The 14,020-nt window shown below is 40.3% G+C and overlaps 1 protein-coding gene across 7 annotated transcripts in view; it reads right to left on the minus strand.

The window, feature by feature from the left end:
• Nucleotides 1-14,020, minus strand: part of JAKMIP1 (janus kinase and microtubule interacting protein 1) — a 316,709-nt gene that overhangs the window by 55,873 nt on the left and 246,816 nt on the right. For 5 of the 7 annotated variants that reach the window (XM_073342549.2, XM_073342544.2, XM_073342542.2 and 2 more), the window contains 3 exons: nucleotides 13,192-13,257; nucleotides 7,837-7,881; nucleotides 1,896-3,977 (listed from right to left, as the gene is read on the minus strand). In XM_073342549.2, coding sequence (XP_073198650.1) covers nucleotides 3,945-3,977; nucleotides 7,837-7,881; nucleotides 13,192-13,257 — 144 coding nt within the window. In that variant the 3' untranslated portion in view covers nucleotides 1,896-3,944. Of the gene's footprint in view, nucleotides 1-1,895; nucleotides 3,978-7,836; nucleotides 7,913-13,191; nucleotides 13,258-14,020 lie in introns of those variants that run through there. The other 2 variants (XM_073342546.2, XM_073342539.2) reach the window with 2 other exon arrangements.

A 14,020-nucleotide genomic window follows, 5' to 3' on the forward strand; every position in this document is an offset into this window, starting at 1 on the left:
AGGGGCTCAGTCAACTTGATGTTAATCTGAACGTTTGTACTGCATAGTTCTGATTGATTGCCGTTGGACTCGCTTGAATATGAGTAATTTTACCAGGTGTCCCGTATTCAGCATAGGGAAATATGGTCACTCTACTCATAATGATTTCCTGCTGAAATTTGCCAGGTTTGTAGTAAAAGGATATTGTTGTTTTTTCCTAACTGCCAGCCCTGCAAAGCCAACCTGGGTTTTGAAAGTCAAGCTGCATTTTTTACTTCATCGTCATCAACAACATTGCTAAAAGTTCTTCAGACCCTATTACATCCTAATTTACACATTTAATCTTCAGCATAGGCCTATAAGTGATATCTGTGCAACTCCATTGCATTCCATAAGTTTGCATGGGTGTAACTGATAATGGACATATAATAGAAACATATAATAAATGCTGATAATGGACCTATGCACACTAGTGATTTTATATGCATAAATAATTAAGGGCCTTTTAATTTTTTTCCCTTAGTGTCCTGCCATAATATGTAGCTCAAATGCCAACATGAAAACAATGAGTAAAAAGTTCCTAGTACAGTGTATCATGTATTGTGAAAAGTATCCTACAGATATAAGAGGCGAGGATGGATTGGCCATGATATAAGCATCAATTTAAACATCTGCATTTGTTTCCATCCACACAATTCCATTAGATGTCCTGGCTAATAAATGAATTTCTATTCATCAATATGAATATAATGAAATCTGATGCAACATATTTAAATAGAAATAGCATCATGAACTGTCTAGAACTAGAACTAAGCACCACTAAGCTTCTAGTACATTCGTGACTTGATCCTGTAAAGTGCTGAGTGCTCCGGACCCAATTCAGCAAAGAACGTAAGCAACTCCTTGAACTTTAAGCACCCGAGTGGTTCTATTAGCGTCAATGGGACTACTTTTGTAATTAAAATGAAGCACATGCTTAAATGCTTTGTTGGATAGGTCCAGAGGGTGATACATTACAGCCATTAATATAACTTGGTATTTTTAGATCACATTAACTCCATGAATTTTGAACATACAACTATGTGTGCAATTTACACAACCTATTGATCATAAAAATCCAGACAGCTCCATTGCATAATAGGAACAAACTTCAGTGCAAGGCTCATATTTCAAAAGTATTACCAACTCTGTATAAGTATCTGACAGACAAAGGACTTCCCTTCGTTAATTACACTGCGAATGAGGAGGATTAACCTAACCTGGATTTCTGTGTCTACTAGAAATAGGTTTAATAGATTCTAGGTGTACCCCATCCCATTGATATACTTTGTGAATACATTAGATGTGTGTTCTTTTTTCCCCCTCTAATTTTTTTAACATGAATTTAGTGTATGTGCATTGCATGTCCTCACTTTAGATCTATCCTGCAAACTGAGGCCATGCAGCACCTCGCAAGGGTGCTAAGTGTGGTTTAAGGTTTTTATCTGCAGGACAATTACAGTACAGGTAACTGTAGAATTACCAGCTTCCAACCCATGTGCTTCACACCTGATCACGGAGAATGCAATGCATTCTTGCCTTCGCATATTTGAATGGGGAGGGAGAGAATCAGATGTCTACATTGATGTAAAACTTGTGTCAAGGAGGCCCAATATATTTTGCACAGGGTTTAATACAATCAGTTAACAAGTGATGGTTACTCTCATTCCTACAAGAGATACCAATTATGAAAGGTTAGTAAGGTGAAAGTAAAAATCCCAGACTTCAAAAACCATGAATCCCATCAGCCCAGCAAAAAGACAAGACAAAATGCCACAAACTCTATAAGGAAAATTCCACCTGTATCAGCAGATTCCATTGCTGCAAAATATAACACATCAATTCAAACACAAGAATTAAAAGGTACAAAAACAAACCTGTTCCATACTTTTGCTGCTTTGCAATGAGACCATCTCCTGTCCTTCCAGAGCACTTACTGCTGAACCAAATGCTGAGTGACAGTTTTGTTCTTGTGCTTTTAGTTTTATTTCCAAATTGGTGATAAACAAGCAGAGTTTCGGTTTCTTTTCTATGTGAATGCACTTTTCAGTTGTGCTCTCCTTGCTTCTTTCCCATCACCTGCTTTAGGTATTGGCTTTCTTCAACAGTCTCAAGTTATGTCCTTCCTTTTTAATGCCTACACTTCTTTTTTGCAGTGAAGATGTCTTCGTTCCAAGTTCCATCACTGCACTGCTGAAGTCTTTAATTAGATATGAAATTTCTCTATTGTTTAAAAGGACAAGTTCTCTAAACACTCCATTTTCTATTTGATTCATGCACTCTGTAGGGGTTCAGAATTTTCCAGCCTATTGGATCATGCCTTTGACTTGCTTGATTCTATATAAATTCAATTGTGCTTTTTGTCATTAGAACAAATCATCTTCCTTCTGTTTACCTCCCCACATAAACCAGTTTTTCTTGCATAACAGTGAGTTAGCCTCTTGGAGTCCCAACATTTCTTCGGCAGCTAATCCTGACTGATATCTTTATTTGAAGTCTATGTTCCTTTTATTTCATAGCCCAACCAATAACTAGGTGGATCCTCCTACTCTGAGCCTTCTAGTCCTCTTTCACATCCAGTATTCAGCTCCCATCATATACCTTTCCCTCAGTTTTTTTTTGTCATTATCATTTTCATCCTGCCTCTAAAGTGCTAGAAACTATGAGAACTACCTCTAATTCTTGATATTGTCTTTCCAGATCTGAAATAATGCACTATAATTTATTATCCTTCCTTTGACAATAGGATCTCTGTTGGCATTCTAATCACTGTCCATCTTTAACAACTTTCTCCATATCTGATTATTTTTAATCTGTAATTTCATTTTGTCTGCTAGTTCAAATGGTCAATGTCAACATTTGTGTTTATCTAACTCTATTGGTTGGGGGTAGTGTCATGTTTACTTCTTTGTGGTTAATGTAATTATACTTTTCCTTTATTTCCCCCAGGAGCCCATTGTGTTTCTCTTTGTATTCCCTTTCAGATATTTCTTTTACCATCATGTTCCTGTACTTGCCTGTTCCTATGTTGAAATTTTAGGTCAATCTCCTCTTCATGCTTTAAGACATAATTGACTGTGGTGTACTGTATGCTCTGCAGTCATATGTTGTGCTTTCCTGAGCTTCCATTTCATCTCAAGATCATTCATTCTTCCAATGAAATCCTTCTAAGTGATTGCTTTAATTTTCAAGTGGCATTCAAATATTTGATTCTCTGATGCAACTCCTATCCTCCCCACAGTTTTACTTAATCCAATGAGTCTAGCTCCTTCTCTTGCTGCATGTTTACCTCTCTATGTCTCATAGACAACCACTAATTTCTGAGAACTCCACTTCACCTATTGGGTTGCTTTCACTAAACAGTTATTTCCTCTCTTTTCCTATCTGTGTGGTTTCAGAGTCTAACAATTTAATATAAATTTTACCAGTGTGTTTCTAAATCTCTTTTTCCAATTTTGTACAGTTTTTCCCCCTTCAGATATTTACTATGGCATTTACTGTCAGCATTTAACTTTTATATATATATTTTAAAAAGGAGCTTCTGTAGTTCTTCTGTGAAATACAAACCACCTTTGCTGAAAGCATGCAATATGGAGAAACAAAAGACATGGTATTATAAGGACATGGTATTATAATAAAACCATTTGGTAGATAATAGTTCATAAAGCAGTCAGTAATTGCACTTGATATTTTTTCCCAGTGTTTGATTCTTTTTTGTAAATTCTGTATAGATTTTCTTAGTGTTCATGGTGTGCTGGTCCTTATCTGATTATCAAATCATTCCAGTTTGAAACTATATCTTTACAAAATTCCTAATTTTAATTCAAATATCTTGCCGCTTGAAGTATTATGCAAACTGTTTCATGACAAAAATGCTCCAATTTAAAGCTGCTCAAATAATTATTTTCTGGTTTTTGCACATGGATTCAGTTGTTCACTCCATAGGCTCTTTTAATATCCTACAGGACAAAGAGAACATTATAAGTTAAATCTGCTTTATTTAGAAATTTATGTTGGCACCCATCCCACGCACCCAAACATCACAACAACTTCTTAAAGGGTGGAGATCCTCCTGTCTTTACAACAGAAAACATGAAAGATTGGCATCACTAATAGATTCCAAACGTCCCTGCTTCTCTTCACCATGAGGTACAAGACTCCAGCTAAAAGTTAGCTGAATGCAGTTCCCTTAATATGACTAAGATCTTCTCTACACACACAAGTCGTATTGCTATACCACATAATTGACTGTTATACCACATAATTGCTATACCACATAATTAAAGTGGTACAACCTCCCTACTGCAGATGGAATACTATTACTATACATGTGCTTCCATAGCTTATTCCTGCATGGGAAGGGGAATAAGCTATATCGGTATAAGGCATCTTTATACCACCATGACTGCATCCACACTAGGGATTGTACCAGTACAACTATAGCAGTTAAAAACCCTCCGAACTGGCGTAATTGTACGTCTACAGAAATTGTGGACAGACCAGGCCTAGAACTATAGCTAGAGCTGGTCAACGTTTTATTTTTAATGTTCAAAATTGAAAAAAATGTTTAGTGACTTTTTTTCATACAAAAAAACTGGTTTATTACTAGCTTTTTTCTAAATTTTCAAATGGTAATATTTTTTCACAATTTTTTGAAAAAAATTGTTCAGCATTTTGTGACTAGCTCCAACGAAGGCCAGACTAAACAAAATCGGATGAAACTTTGCTAGAGAAAATGATTTGGGGGTTGCTTTTATTCTATACCCCATTCATACCCACCACCAGCCAAATTAGCTCTGTTTCTTTTGATTTTTAGCAAAACAGATTAAAATCTCCTCAGAGTGAGAAAACTCAACTCAAAGAGGCAAGTCACATCCCAACAGACTCTCCACTGCTCCAAACAGTTCCTCTCCACAAGACTTTACTGGGGCGATGGCAGAGGATAAGAATAACTTTTGTCTCAACCAGTCATAGCACGGGAATATACTTTTATCCATATGATAGGGATTCCACACAGATGCGTTAGCCCCTTCCTTATTGCTGTATTACTCACAGGTCACGGTAATGTGTGGACACCCACAATGATTAATTAGTTAATTAATGAGGCAAGCAAAAAGCTGGACAACAAAACTATATGGTAAATACAGAATATTATCCTTTTCTTAGGTATAACATTGCTCAGTACTGGAAAAGTGGCTGGTGTTCAACTTCAGCTTTGATTTTTCATTGGTCTTTTGTTTCACCATCTCAGCAAGACTATTTCACTCGCATCAAACCAACAAATAGTATTGGAATATATTGTGCCCATCAATACCCACCATTATTTTATTGAAGATCAATAAACAGCACAAGGAAAATGTAAAATACACATAGCAGTTCAACATATTGAAGGGCCTGCCCCAACTCCCATTTACAGCAATGAAGAGACAACCACTGATCTTACTGGGAGCCAGTAAGTCCCAAATAGAGTACAAGCCAAAGTGAGATTGAAATTTCATATTCTGTAAAAGTCAATAAACAAAAGCCCCTGTGACCTCAATATGTAGAAGAACGTTCATGGGTTCAAACTTAGATCTCAACATAAATCAAATATGTTGGTAATATTTCAGGGGTGACCATTATACTATCTCCTCCTCTGCATAGTGATATGAAAATCTGGGTATCAAGGGTTTGCCCTGGAGAGGTGCTGATTATCTCCATCTCCCACTGTAGTCAATTTCCATCAGTGGAGTTCACAAAAGAGCCAAATGTAGTAAAAACACCTGCCCTCCTGTCATTTGATTGCAAGCAGTGCTGAGCACTCACAGTTTCCATTAACTTTAATGGGATTACTGGGTTCTCAGCACCAGTCAAAATAAGCAAGAGGGCAGAAGATGTGATTTCTGCATCAGGATCTTTGGAGATCATCAGTGGATATGGATAAGGATTCCAGAATGCTACTAATAGATGCATTTTCACCTGTTTGATAATGAAGCCTTGCAAAAAATCTATCAGACTCCTTCGGAGTCACAAGTCAGCCCTGTTTCCCATTGCAAAAAGGGAAAACTAAGCCATCTACAGCTACACATGGAACAAATTACATTCCCGTTCACACTGTTTCAGCTCTGCTGACCAGCATATTGTGGAGGGGTTGGGGAAAGAGCCAATGCTCAGCTTACTGCTGGCTCCATCCCAGCTACCTGAACGGGAAGGGAGCTAGCAGCTCTGCGGCCGCTTTCTCCGCTCGCATACAAACTGGTGATGAAAGTAACACACAGAGAAGTAAAGAGCTGCCTTGCACCCCTTTCCCTTGTGCAGGTGTATAAGGCAGGCCCTGTGTAAATTTGCATTACAACCTTTATAGCACAGGGTGAAATTTCATATTGCTTTGCTGAGATGCACACAGGTGATTCTTCTCTAAGCAAAAATGTAAAGGTTGAAATATTTAGGGCATGCATAATGTTAGTTTCAGGCTGAAAAAAGTTTGAGGAAAAGGGAGATAAAGAGTGAACAAATGACCTTTTTTTAAATTTGTGGGCCATCAGTTTTAATCCCTGGAGTTTAGAGTTAGGCATCATACTTAGGCACTTAAATGACAGTGACCTGGTTTTTAGATTTCAGAGTAACAGCCGTGTTAGTCTGTCTTAGCAAAAAGAAAAAGAGTACTTGTGGCACCTTAGAGACTAACCAATTTATTTGAGCATGAGCTTTCGTGAGCTACAGCTCACTTCATCGGATGCATACCGTATCATGCACATTGTAGGGAGAGTGGTCACTTTTGATAAGCTATTACCAGCAGGAGAGTGAGTTTGTGTGTGTGGTTTTTGGAGGGGGGTGAGGGAGTGAGAGAACCTGGATTTGTGCTGGAAATGACCCACCTTGATTATCATACACATTGTGAAGAGAGTGGTCACTTTGGATGGGCTATTACCAGCAGGAGAGTGAGTTTGTGGGGGGGGGGGGCGGAGGGTGAGAAAACCTGGATTTGTGCTGGAAATGGCCCAACTTCATGATCACTTTAGATAAGCTATTACCAGCAGGACAATGGGGTGGGAGGGGGTATTGTTTCATGGTCTCTGTGTGTATATAATGTCTACTGCAGTTTCCACGGTATGCATCCGATGAAGTGAGCTGTAGCTCACAAAGGCTCATGCTCAAATAAATTGGTTAGTCTCTAAGGTGCCACAAGTACTCCTTTTCTTTCTGGTTTTTAGAAGTGCTAAGTTCCAGCAACCCCCCTGGAGTCAATAGGAGCAGTGGGTACTCAGCATCTTTGAAGATTGTTTTATTTAGGTACCCAAGTCAGAATTTAGGAGCCACATATTAGACACTGGGGGGATTTGATAGCTGCTTTCAATTACCTGAAAGGGGGTTCCAAAGAGGATGGATCTAGACTGTTCTCAGTGGTAGCAGATGACAGAACAAGGAGTAATGGTCTCAAGTTGCAGTAGGGGAGGTTTGGTTGGCTATTAGGAAAAACTTTTTAACTAGGAGGGTGGTAAAGCCCTGGAATGGGTTACCTAGGGAAGTGGGGGAATCTCCTTAGAGGTTTTTAAGGTCAGGCTTGACAAAGCCCTGGCCTGGAATATTTAGTTGGGGATTGGTCCTGCTTTGAGCAGGGGGTTGGACTAGATGACCTCCTGAGGTCCCTTCCAACCCTGATATTCTACAATTCTATGATCCTGGTTTGAATATGTTGGTTGTTATTGTTTCTCTTCATGTAGGCATTCTTCACGGCACTCTTCACTATGGTCTTCATCACCTTGCAAAGAAGAGTCTCAAAATGCAGCAAGATCTAACAGTCAGATATTAAGTACATAAAATATAAAGAATACCAACCACATTTCTTGGCTCAGGCGTGTCATCAAGGCCACACAATGAATGCTAGTGAGAAAAACAAAAAAAGGAACAAAAACTATAAAATAAGATCAAAAGAAAATGAGAAAAAAGAAAAGAAAAAAGATGTAAGATATGTAATAAGGAATTCAGTGACATTATTTTACAGTAGTTAGCCCCAGTTGAATTGATTGTGAAAAGTATATACAGCATTCTGGGATTTTTCTTCTGATCTTACACTGAAAACTAGCAATATGTAAAATTCAATACTTGATGGTAACTTTGCAAACTGTAACACCCAAAGATTATGGACTCTAAATTTAAGGAATATGAGTCTAGGCAATGAGACCTGAGCACATGCTTACAGTTAATTATGTTCCTAAGTGCTTTTCTGATTCAGGTACAAATAAATGGAAGCCAAGGTTTAATAAATTAATTATAACAGGTGGGTGCAATCTTAAACAGGAAATACCCCTCAGATATAATCTGATGGAATACAAAACAAGTTTTGATATGTATTTTTCTCTAGATATATATTTTGATGGAGTCTCTTCCTTGTTGAGTAGGCAGGCTGGCATTCCACAACATTGTTGTGTATAATCTTAAGGAAGGAGACAGATTGGCTGAAGAACCCAAAGTGCAAAAATGCTAAATTACAAAAACAGAAAGTCAAGTGACAAAGAAACCTACCCACAACCACAGACTTCAGGAATAAATTACTACTGTGTCAAAAATGTACCACTTCACTTGGCAGCAAATTCATTATGCTCAGTGTCATCTGCATGCACAAATCACACTGCATTCACTGACATGATACATTTCCAGTAGAATAATGAACCAGAATTGATGCCATTCATTGATTCACTGGCTGCTTGACCTTCTCTGGGTGCAGTCAAATGTGGAATTTAGTACGTCAGTAGCCCACAGGAAGAAGCCTAAATACAGCTTAGGGCACACACACATGCACAAACATCAAAGAGCGTTAGAAATGCTATACCAATGTTATATCTCAGGGGTGGGCAAACTTTTTGGCCCGAGGGCCACATCAGGGTGCAAAACTGTATGGAGGGCCAGGTAGGGAAGGCTGTGCCCCCCAGACAGTCTGGCCCCCGCCCCCTATCTGCCTCCACCCACTTCCCACCCCCTGACTGCCCACCTCAGAACCCCCAACCCATCCAACCCCCCCCGCTCCTTGTCCCCTGACCGCCCCCTCCCGGCACCCCCTGCCCCTAACCGCCCCCCCAGGATCCCACCCCCATCTAACCCCCCCATCCCCGTTTTCTGTTCCCTGACCCCTATCCAAACCCCTGCCCCCTGACAGGCCCCCTGGAACTCTCACACCTATCCAACCCCCCTGCTCCCTGCCCCCTGACTGCCCCCCCAATCCCTATCCACACCCCTGCCCCCTGACAGGCCCTCTGGGACCCCACCCCCTATCCAACACCCCCTGCTCCCAGTCTCCGGACTGCCCCGACCCCTATCCACACCCCCACCCCCTGATAGGCTCCCCGGACTCCCACACCCTATCCAACCCCCCCTTTTCCCCAACTGCCCCCCCAGAACGTCTGCCCCATCCAACCACCCCCCACCCTCTTATAATGCCACTCAGAGCAGCAGCAGCTCGCAGCCCCGCAGCCCGTGATGCGGCACAACTACGGAGGAGAGGGGACAGCAGGGGAGGGGCTGGGGGCTAGCCTCCCCGGCCAGGAGCTCAGGGACTGGGCAGGATGGTCCCGTGGGCCGGATGTGGCCCACGGGCCGTAGTTTGCCCACCTCTGTTATATCTGAAAGTAGTCACAGAAGCAGTGTCCAGCGACAGAAGCTGGAGATCACAAAAATAATTCTGTAGGGAAGAGTGGGCAATCACTGGCAGTAACAATGCCAGTTTATGCCAGACAGAGGGAAGTCCCCCAAAGAAGATGGCTCTCAGTTGGATAATTTCCTGCTATAGTAGTACAATATGGAACATAAATACATGTAACCTGTAACCAACATTCTGCGGAGTGAATGTGGTTAAGCTTTTTCTCCGTAACCTCTTTTGATACTTCCCTTCATTCACTGTCTTGGCGAGTCAGCATAGGAAATATTGACAACATCCATCTAAAAAATAGCACTCCCCCTCTTACATCTGTTTCATGAACTATAATTATTTTGTGCCCATGGATTAATAAAATATATTTTTGTCAGAATTCATCTCTTCATATTAAATATTAACATCAAGCTCATTCTAATATTGTGGAATGACCTTGGAGTGGATACTGTGGAAAAGTCAACACGGGGGAATAGGTCCAATATAGTGATAGCTGAGATACCACAGTGTTACTTCTGTACTTAGGTTAGATGTTAACTATGTTGTCTCGGACATCACTGATTGGTAACTACTGGCAAATACTTTCTTTTCAATGGCGATCAAAACCACTTGAGAAAAGCATCCCCTGCCCACCTAGAGAAGAACAAAGCGAGGAATAGAGAGAAAGAGCACCACTCCAGGCATGGATAGGAGGCCCCATCCTTTCTCTTAAGGCAGCCTGTTAAAACCAACCCAGGGTTGAGTCCTGGTAATTCAAGGAGGAGTCACGGTACCACTACAGATGAATGACTAAATGAAAGTGGCACCTCACTCCTCTACGTTTGACTGCTCAATTTAATCTCTGCAAAAGAGCTAAGTGTTTGCTTTTCTAAAGGATTTGTGTATATAGCACAAATGCATTTTTATAGACCTTACTTATCTGAAAGCCCCTTTTATTACAGGTGGTACTGGTGTCACTGCCTATTATTAAGGTTCTCCAACACTTACCATTATAAGACCCTGTTTTCTGTTGCTTGCAATTTTGTTAAATTGTAATAATTTGAGTTGAAGTTCTCCATGCCAGTTGTCTATCTCAGGGAAAATGGGGTTTTTTTGGAAAATGTCAGCCAAAATGGTTGCCAAAAATAAGGGTAGGGGAAAATACATGGTTTTGTCCATGTTGTAAAAATTTGAGAACTTTTCTTTTGAATGCTCTAGCACCGCCATGTTTCAGAGGAGGGACTTGACATTTGGCAAATCAAACCATAGAATTGCAAGTTGGGCACCCAGAAAATGAGGAATAGACACTAAGTATCCACCTCTGAAAAGTCTGGTTTAAATGACTTGCCCAGCATCACACAGGAACTCTGTGGCAGAGGCAGGGATAGAATCCAATTCTCCAAGGCAGCATTCAACTGCCTTCAACATGAAACCATCCTTTCTCTTCCTGTACAAGTGCACCTCATTCACTACACCCCTTCCATTTTCTAAAACAAATGAGGCAGGAGTCCTCAGGGACAACAGCCTCCTTTACTGTGTACCCCTGATTCATCACCAGTGCAGGTCCATTCTGTATACTGAGTGAGGATGGAGTTCTGTGGGAAAAATAGCTGTGATTATGTAATTAGAGACTGTATTGTAATGAATACCCACAAGGGGGCCTAATTAAGGTTGCAAATGCTACCTTAATTCTGGTGCTTCCTAACTTTTGCTTGTCTTTGCAACTTTAATAATTCTAGTAACATAATTGTGTGTGTTTGTGTAATCCAAATAGTGTCATGTCCCATGAGCTGGGAACCTGACCATGTTTCAGCCAATAGGGTGTGTCAGATAAGCGAGGTTTGGCAAAGGGACTCTCACTTAGCTTCTCCAAGTCCAGCTGGCCCAGCAAGCCTCAAGTGATTTAGCCCTGGGTTTCTCAGGTGATTTAACTGAGAGCCAGTGCTTAAAGTACCTCAACACTCCATCTTCCCTGCTGAGTCCTCCAGAACTAGTTGTCTACAATCAGGGAAACTAGGAGGCATTGAAGCCTGCAGTCCTGAGACCCCATGTGTCTGGCAACCCCACTGACGCAAAGCTTTTTGATTGTCATCTGAGACCATATGAACTTCTTCAAAGCATGGCGGCGTTTGAACCTAGGGTATCGATTTGGGACATCTCTACTCCTAAGCAAGGAATATATCCTACCTCCAACAGTCATCCCATACAATATGAAGTCTGCTCCTTTCCCATTCTCCTTTAACTATCTGTGTCTAAAACAATTTGAGCAATTGTTCATACCCAGGTTACCCTGATGTTAAGATGACTCCAGTGTTGCCAAATTTAAACCTGTTGTCTAGTTTTCTGCCTGTAAATCTGTGCACTTCTTTTATCTGGGCTATCCCCACCCCCACAATACCTCCTACTTTACATCTTTTTTCAGACCCTTCTACTTCCTTTCTAAATCTGATGTACAGCCAAAAACGAGGTAGCAAAATAATAACTGTGTGCAGATTAGAAAAAGTTAATATTCACATGTTCTTATAGTTTAAATAGTGCATTGGATATGGAGAGAATAGGCCGCATGAACCACGGAGGGCCAAATTCTGCTATCCATAAAATAAGGAGGAAGAACAGTTTTGTGCTATAGGACTATGACTAAAGACAACTGGTTGTATTCTCAGCTTTGCCACAGTTTTCTTTTGTAAACTTGGGGAAATCAATTAGGGTGTGAATCTATAGGACCGTATGACTTCAGTGGAAGTCTTGGGCATATAGTAACCTGGTTTAAGAATTAGGACCTCAATCTGTCGAGGCCCAGTTTTCAAATTTGGGAGCCTAAAGTTAGGCACCTGAATATCCACTTTACAATACAGGTTTTTTTAGTGCTTAAATATAGATTTGGTTTCCTTATTTTGGGCACTCACATTTGGAAACAGGCCTACAATGCCATATGATGGTGATAAGACAATTTCCCTACCTAACAGGTGTGGTCTGAGTCATTCAAGTTTATGCCTCACTGAGCCACTCAGACTAAATGTGCCCTGAAGCCAATGAGGCGGGGGGTTGCTCAGGTGTCCGGAATTTCCCCATAAAATATTTATGGTAATTGACTATTTCTTAAATCTAAATTAAAGGACATTCATATATTAGTCCATGTAAGTCAGATTTTTTTTTTCAAAACCCAGTTACTGAAAATGTAATCAATGGGTATTCTGACCTGGGTTTCTCTCAATATGTAATGACACAAAAGGTTTATACTCAAACCCCAAAGTGCATGGCAATTCTTTGTTAATTTAAAGTTTCTTTGAAATCTGAGTAAGAAAAGTTTACATGTTAATGTAGGTAATCCAGATCTAGTGACAGCACATGGCATTGCACTTCCACAGTGCACTGGGGCTTCCTGAAAGCAGCTGCAGAAAACTGTACATTGAAAAGGAAGTGGGGTTAAAAAAATGATGAGCAGTTTCCAAACTTAGATCTTTCATGCCTAGAAATTATACCTCTGACATTTGAGGACAAAAGCTGTGAGATTAGAAGGCCACATTATAGGACAAAACTCAGGTATGACTATTGCTCAGCACATTTACCTTTTCCTCTATTTCTTTGAGTTGCCGCTTTTGAAGTTCTATTTTATCTTCTAGCTCTCGAATCCGCTACAACAAACAGGCAAAATAGAATGTAAAATGTTTGTAAAAACCAATATTTATCCAAGAAAATGCAACTTTTAAAAACCATGGATGAAAAGATACTCATTAATGCATTCAGGAGTTTTATACACACAAAATACCGTGCACAGTTTAGGCCAGATACTCATCTGGAGTATATCAGCGTAGCGCCATTTAAATCTTTGTCTCATTGACTTCAACGGCGTTACAGTGATTTACCACAGAAGTGGATCTGGCCCATTCTGTTTATTAGCAGAAACACTCAAGTCTTAGAATATGGGCTTTCCCCATCACCATATTGCCAGTTACATACAGACAAAGGGCAAGATTAGTACCAAAATCTTGTGGCTAAGAGTGAAATGACCTTTTCCAGGATTATTGGAGGGTTTTCACTTACCCAGCTAATTTCTAGTGGATAATATTTTACTTCACTTTAATCCCCTTTCTCTCTTTTTTTTACAACATAGCTATTCTTTTGGGGATACTCATGTGATATCAGTAGAAGATGCTAGCAGATCTGGGCCTACGGTCATTCCTCATAGAGCCTGAGAAGATCATCTTGACAATGCTCTGAGCAGGAATCCTGAGAAAAGTTCATCCTATGTAAGGACCAGTTCCAACTCCCACCAAAGTCAGTGGAGAGGTTCAATGGGAGTTAAATTGGGCTATAAATGAGGATGCAGTTCTCCCTATTTTTAAGTAGCCTTCAAAGAATTAGATTTTTGTTGGTAAACGTCAATTTCACTGTACA

This window comes from Lepidochelys kempii, chromosome 4 (assembly GCF_965140285.1).
Source record: "Lepidochelys kempii isolate rLepKem1 chromosome 4, rLepKem1.hap1, whole genome shotgun sequence".
Classification (NCBI taxonomy): domain Eukaryota; kingdom Metazoa; phylum Chordata; order Testudines; family Cheloniidae; genus Lepidochelys; species Lepidochelys kempii.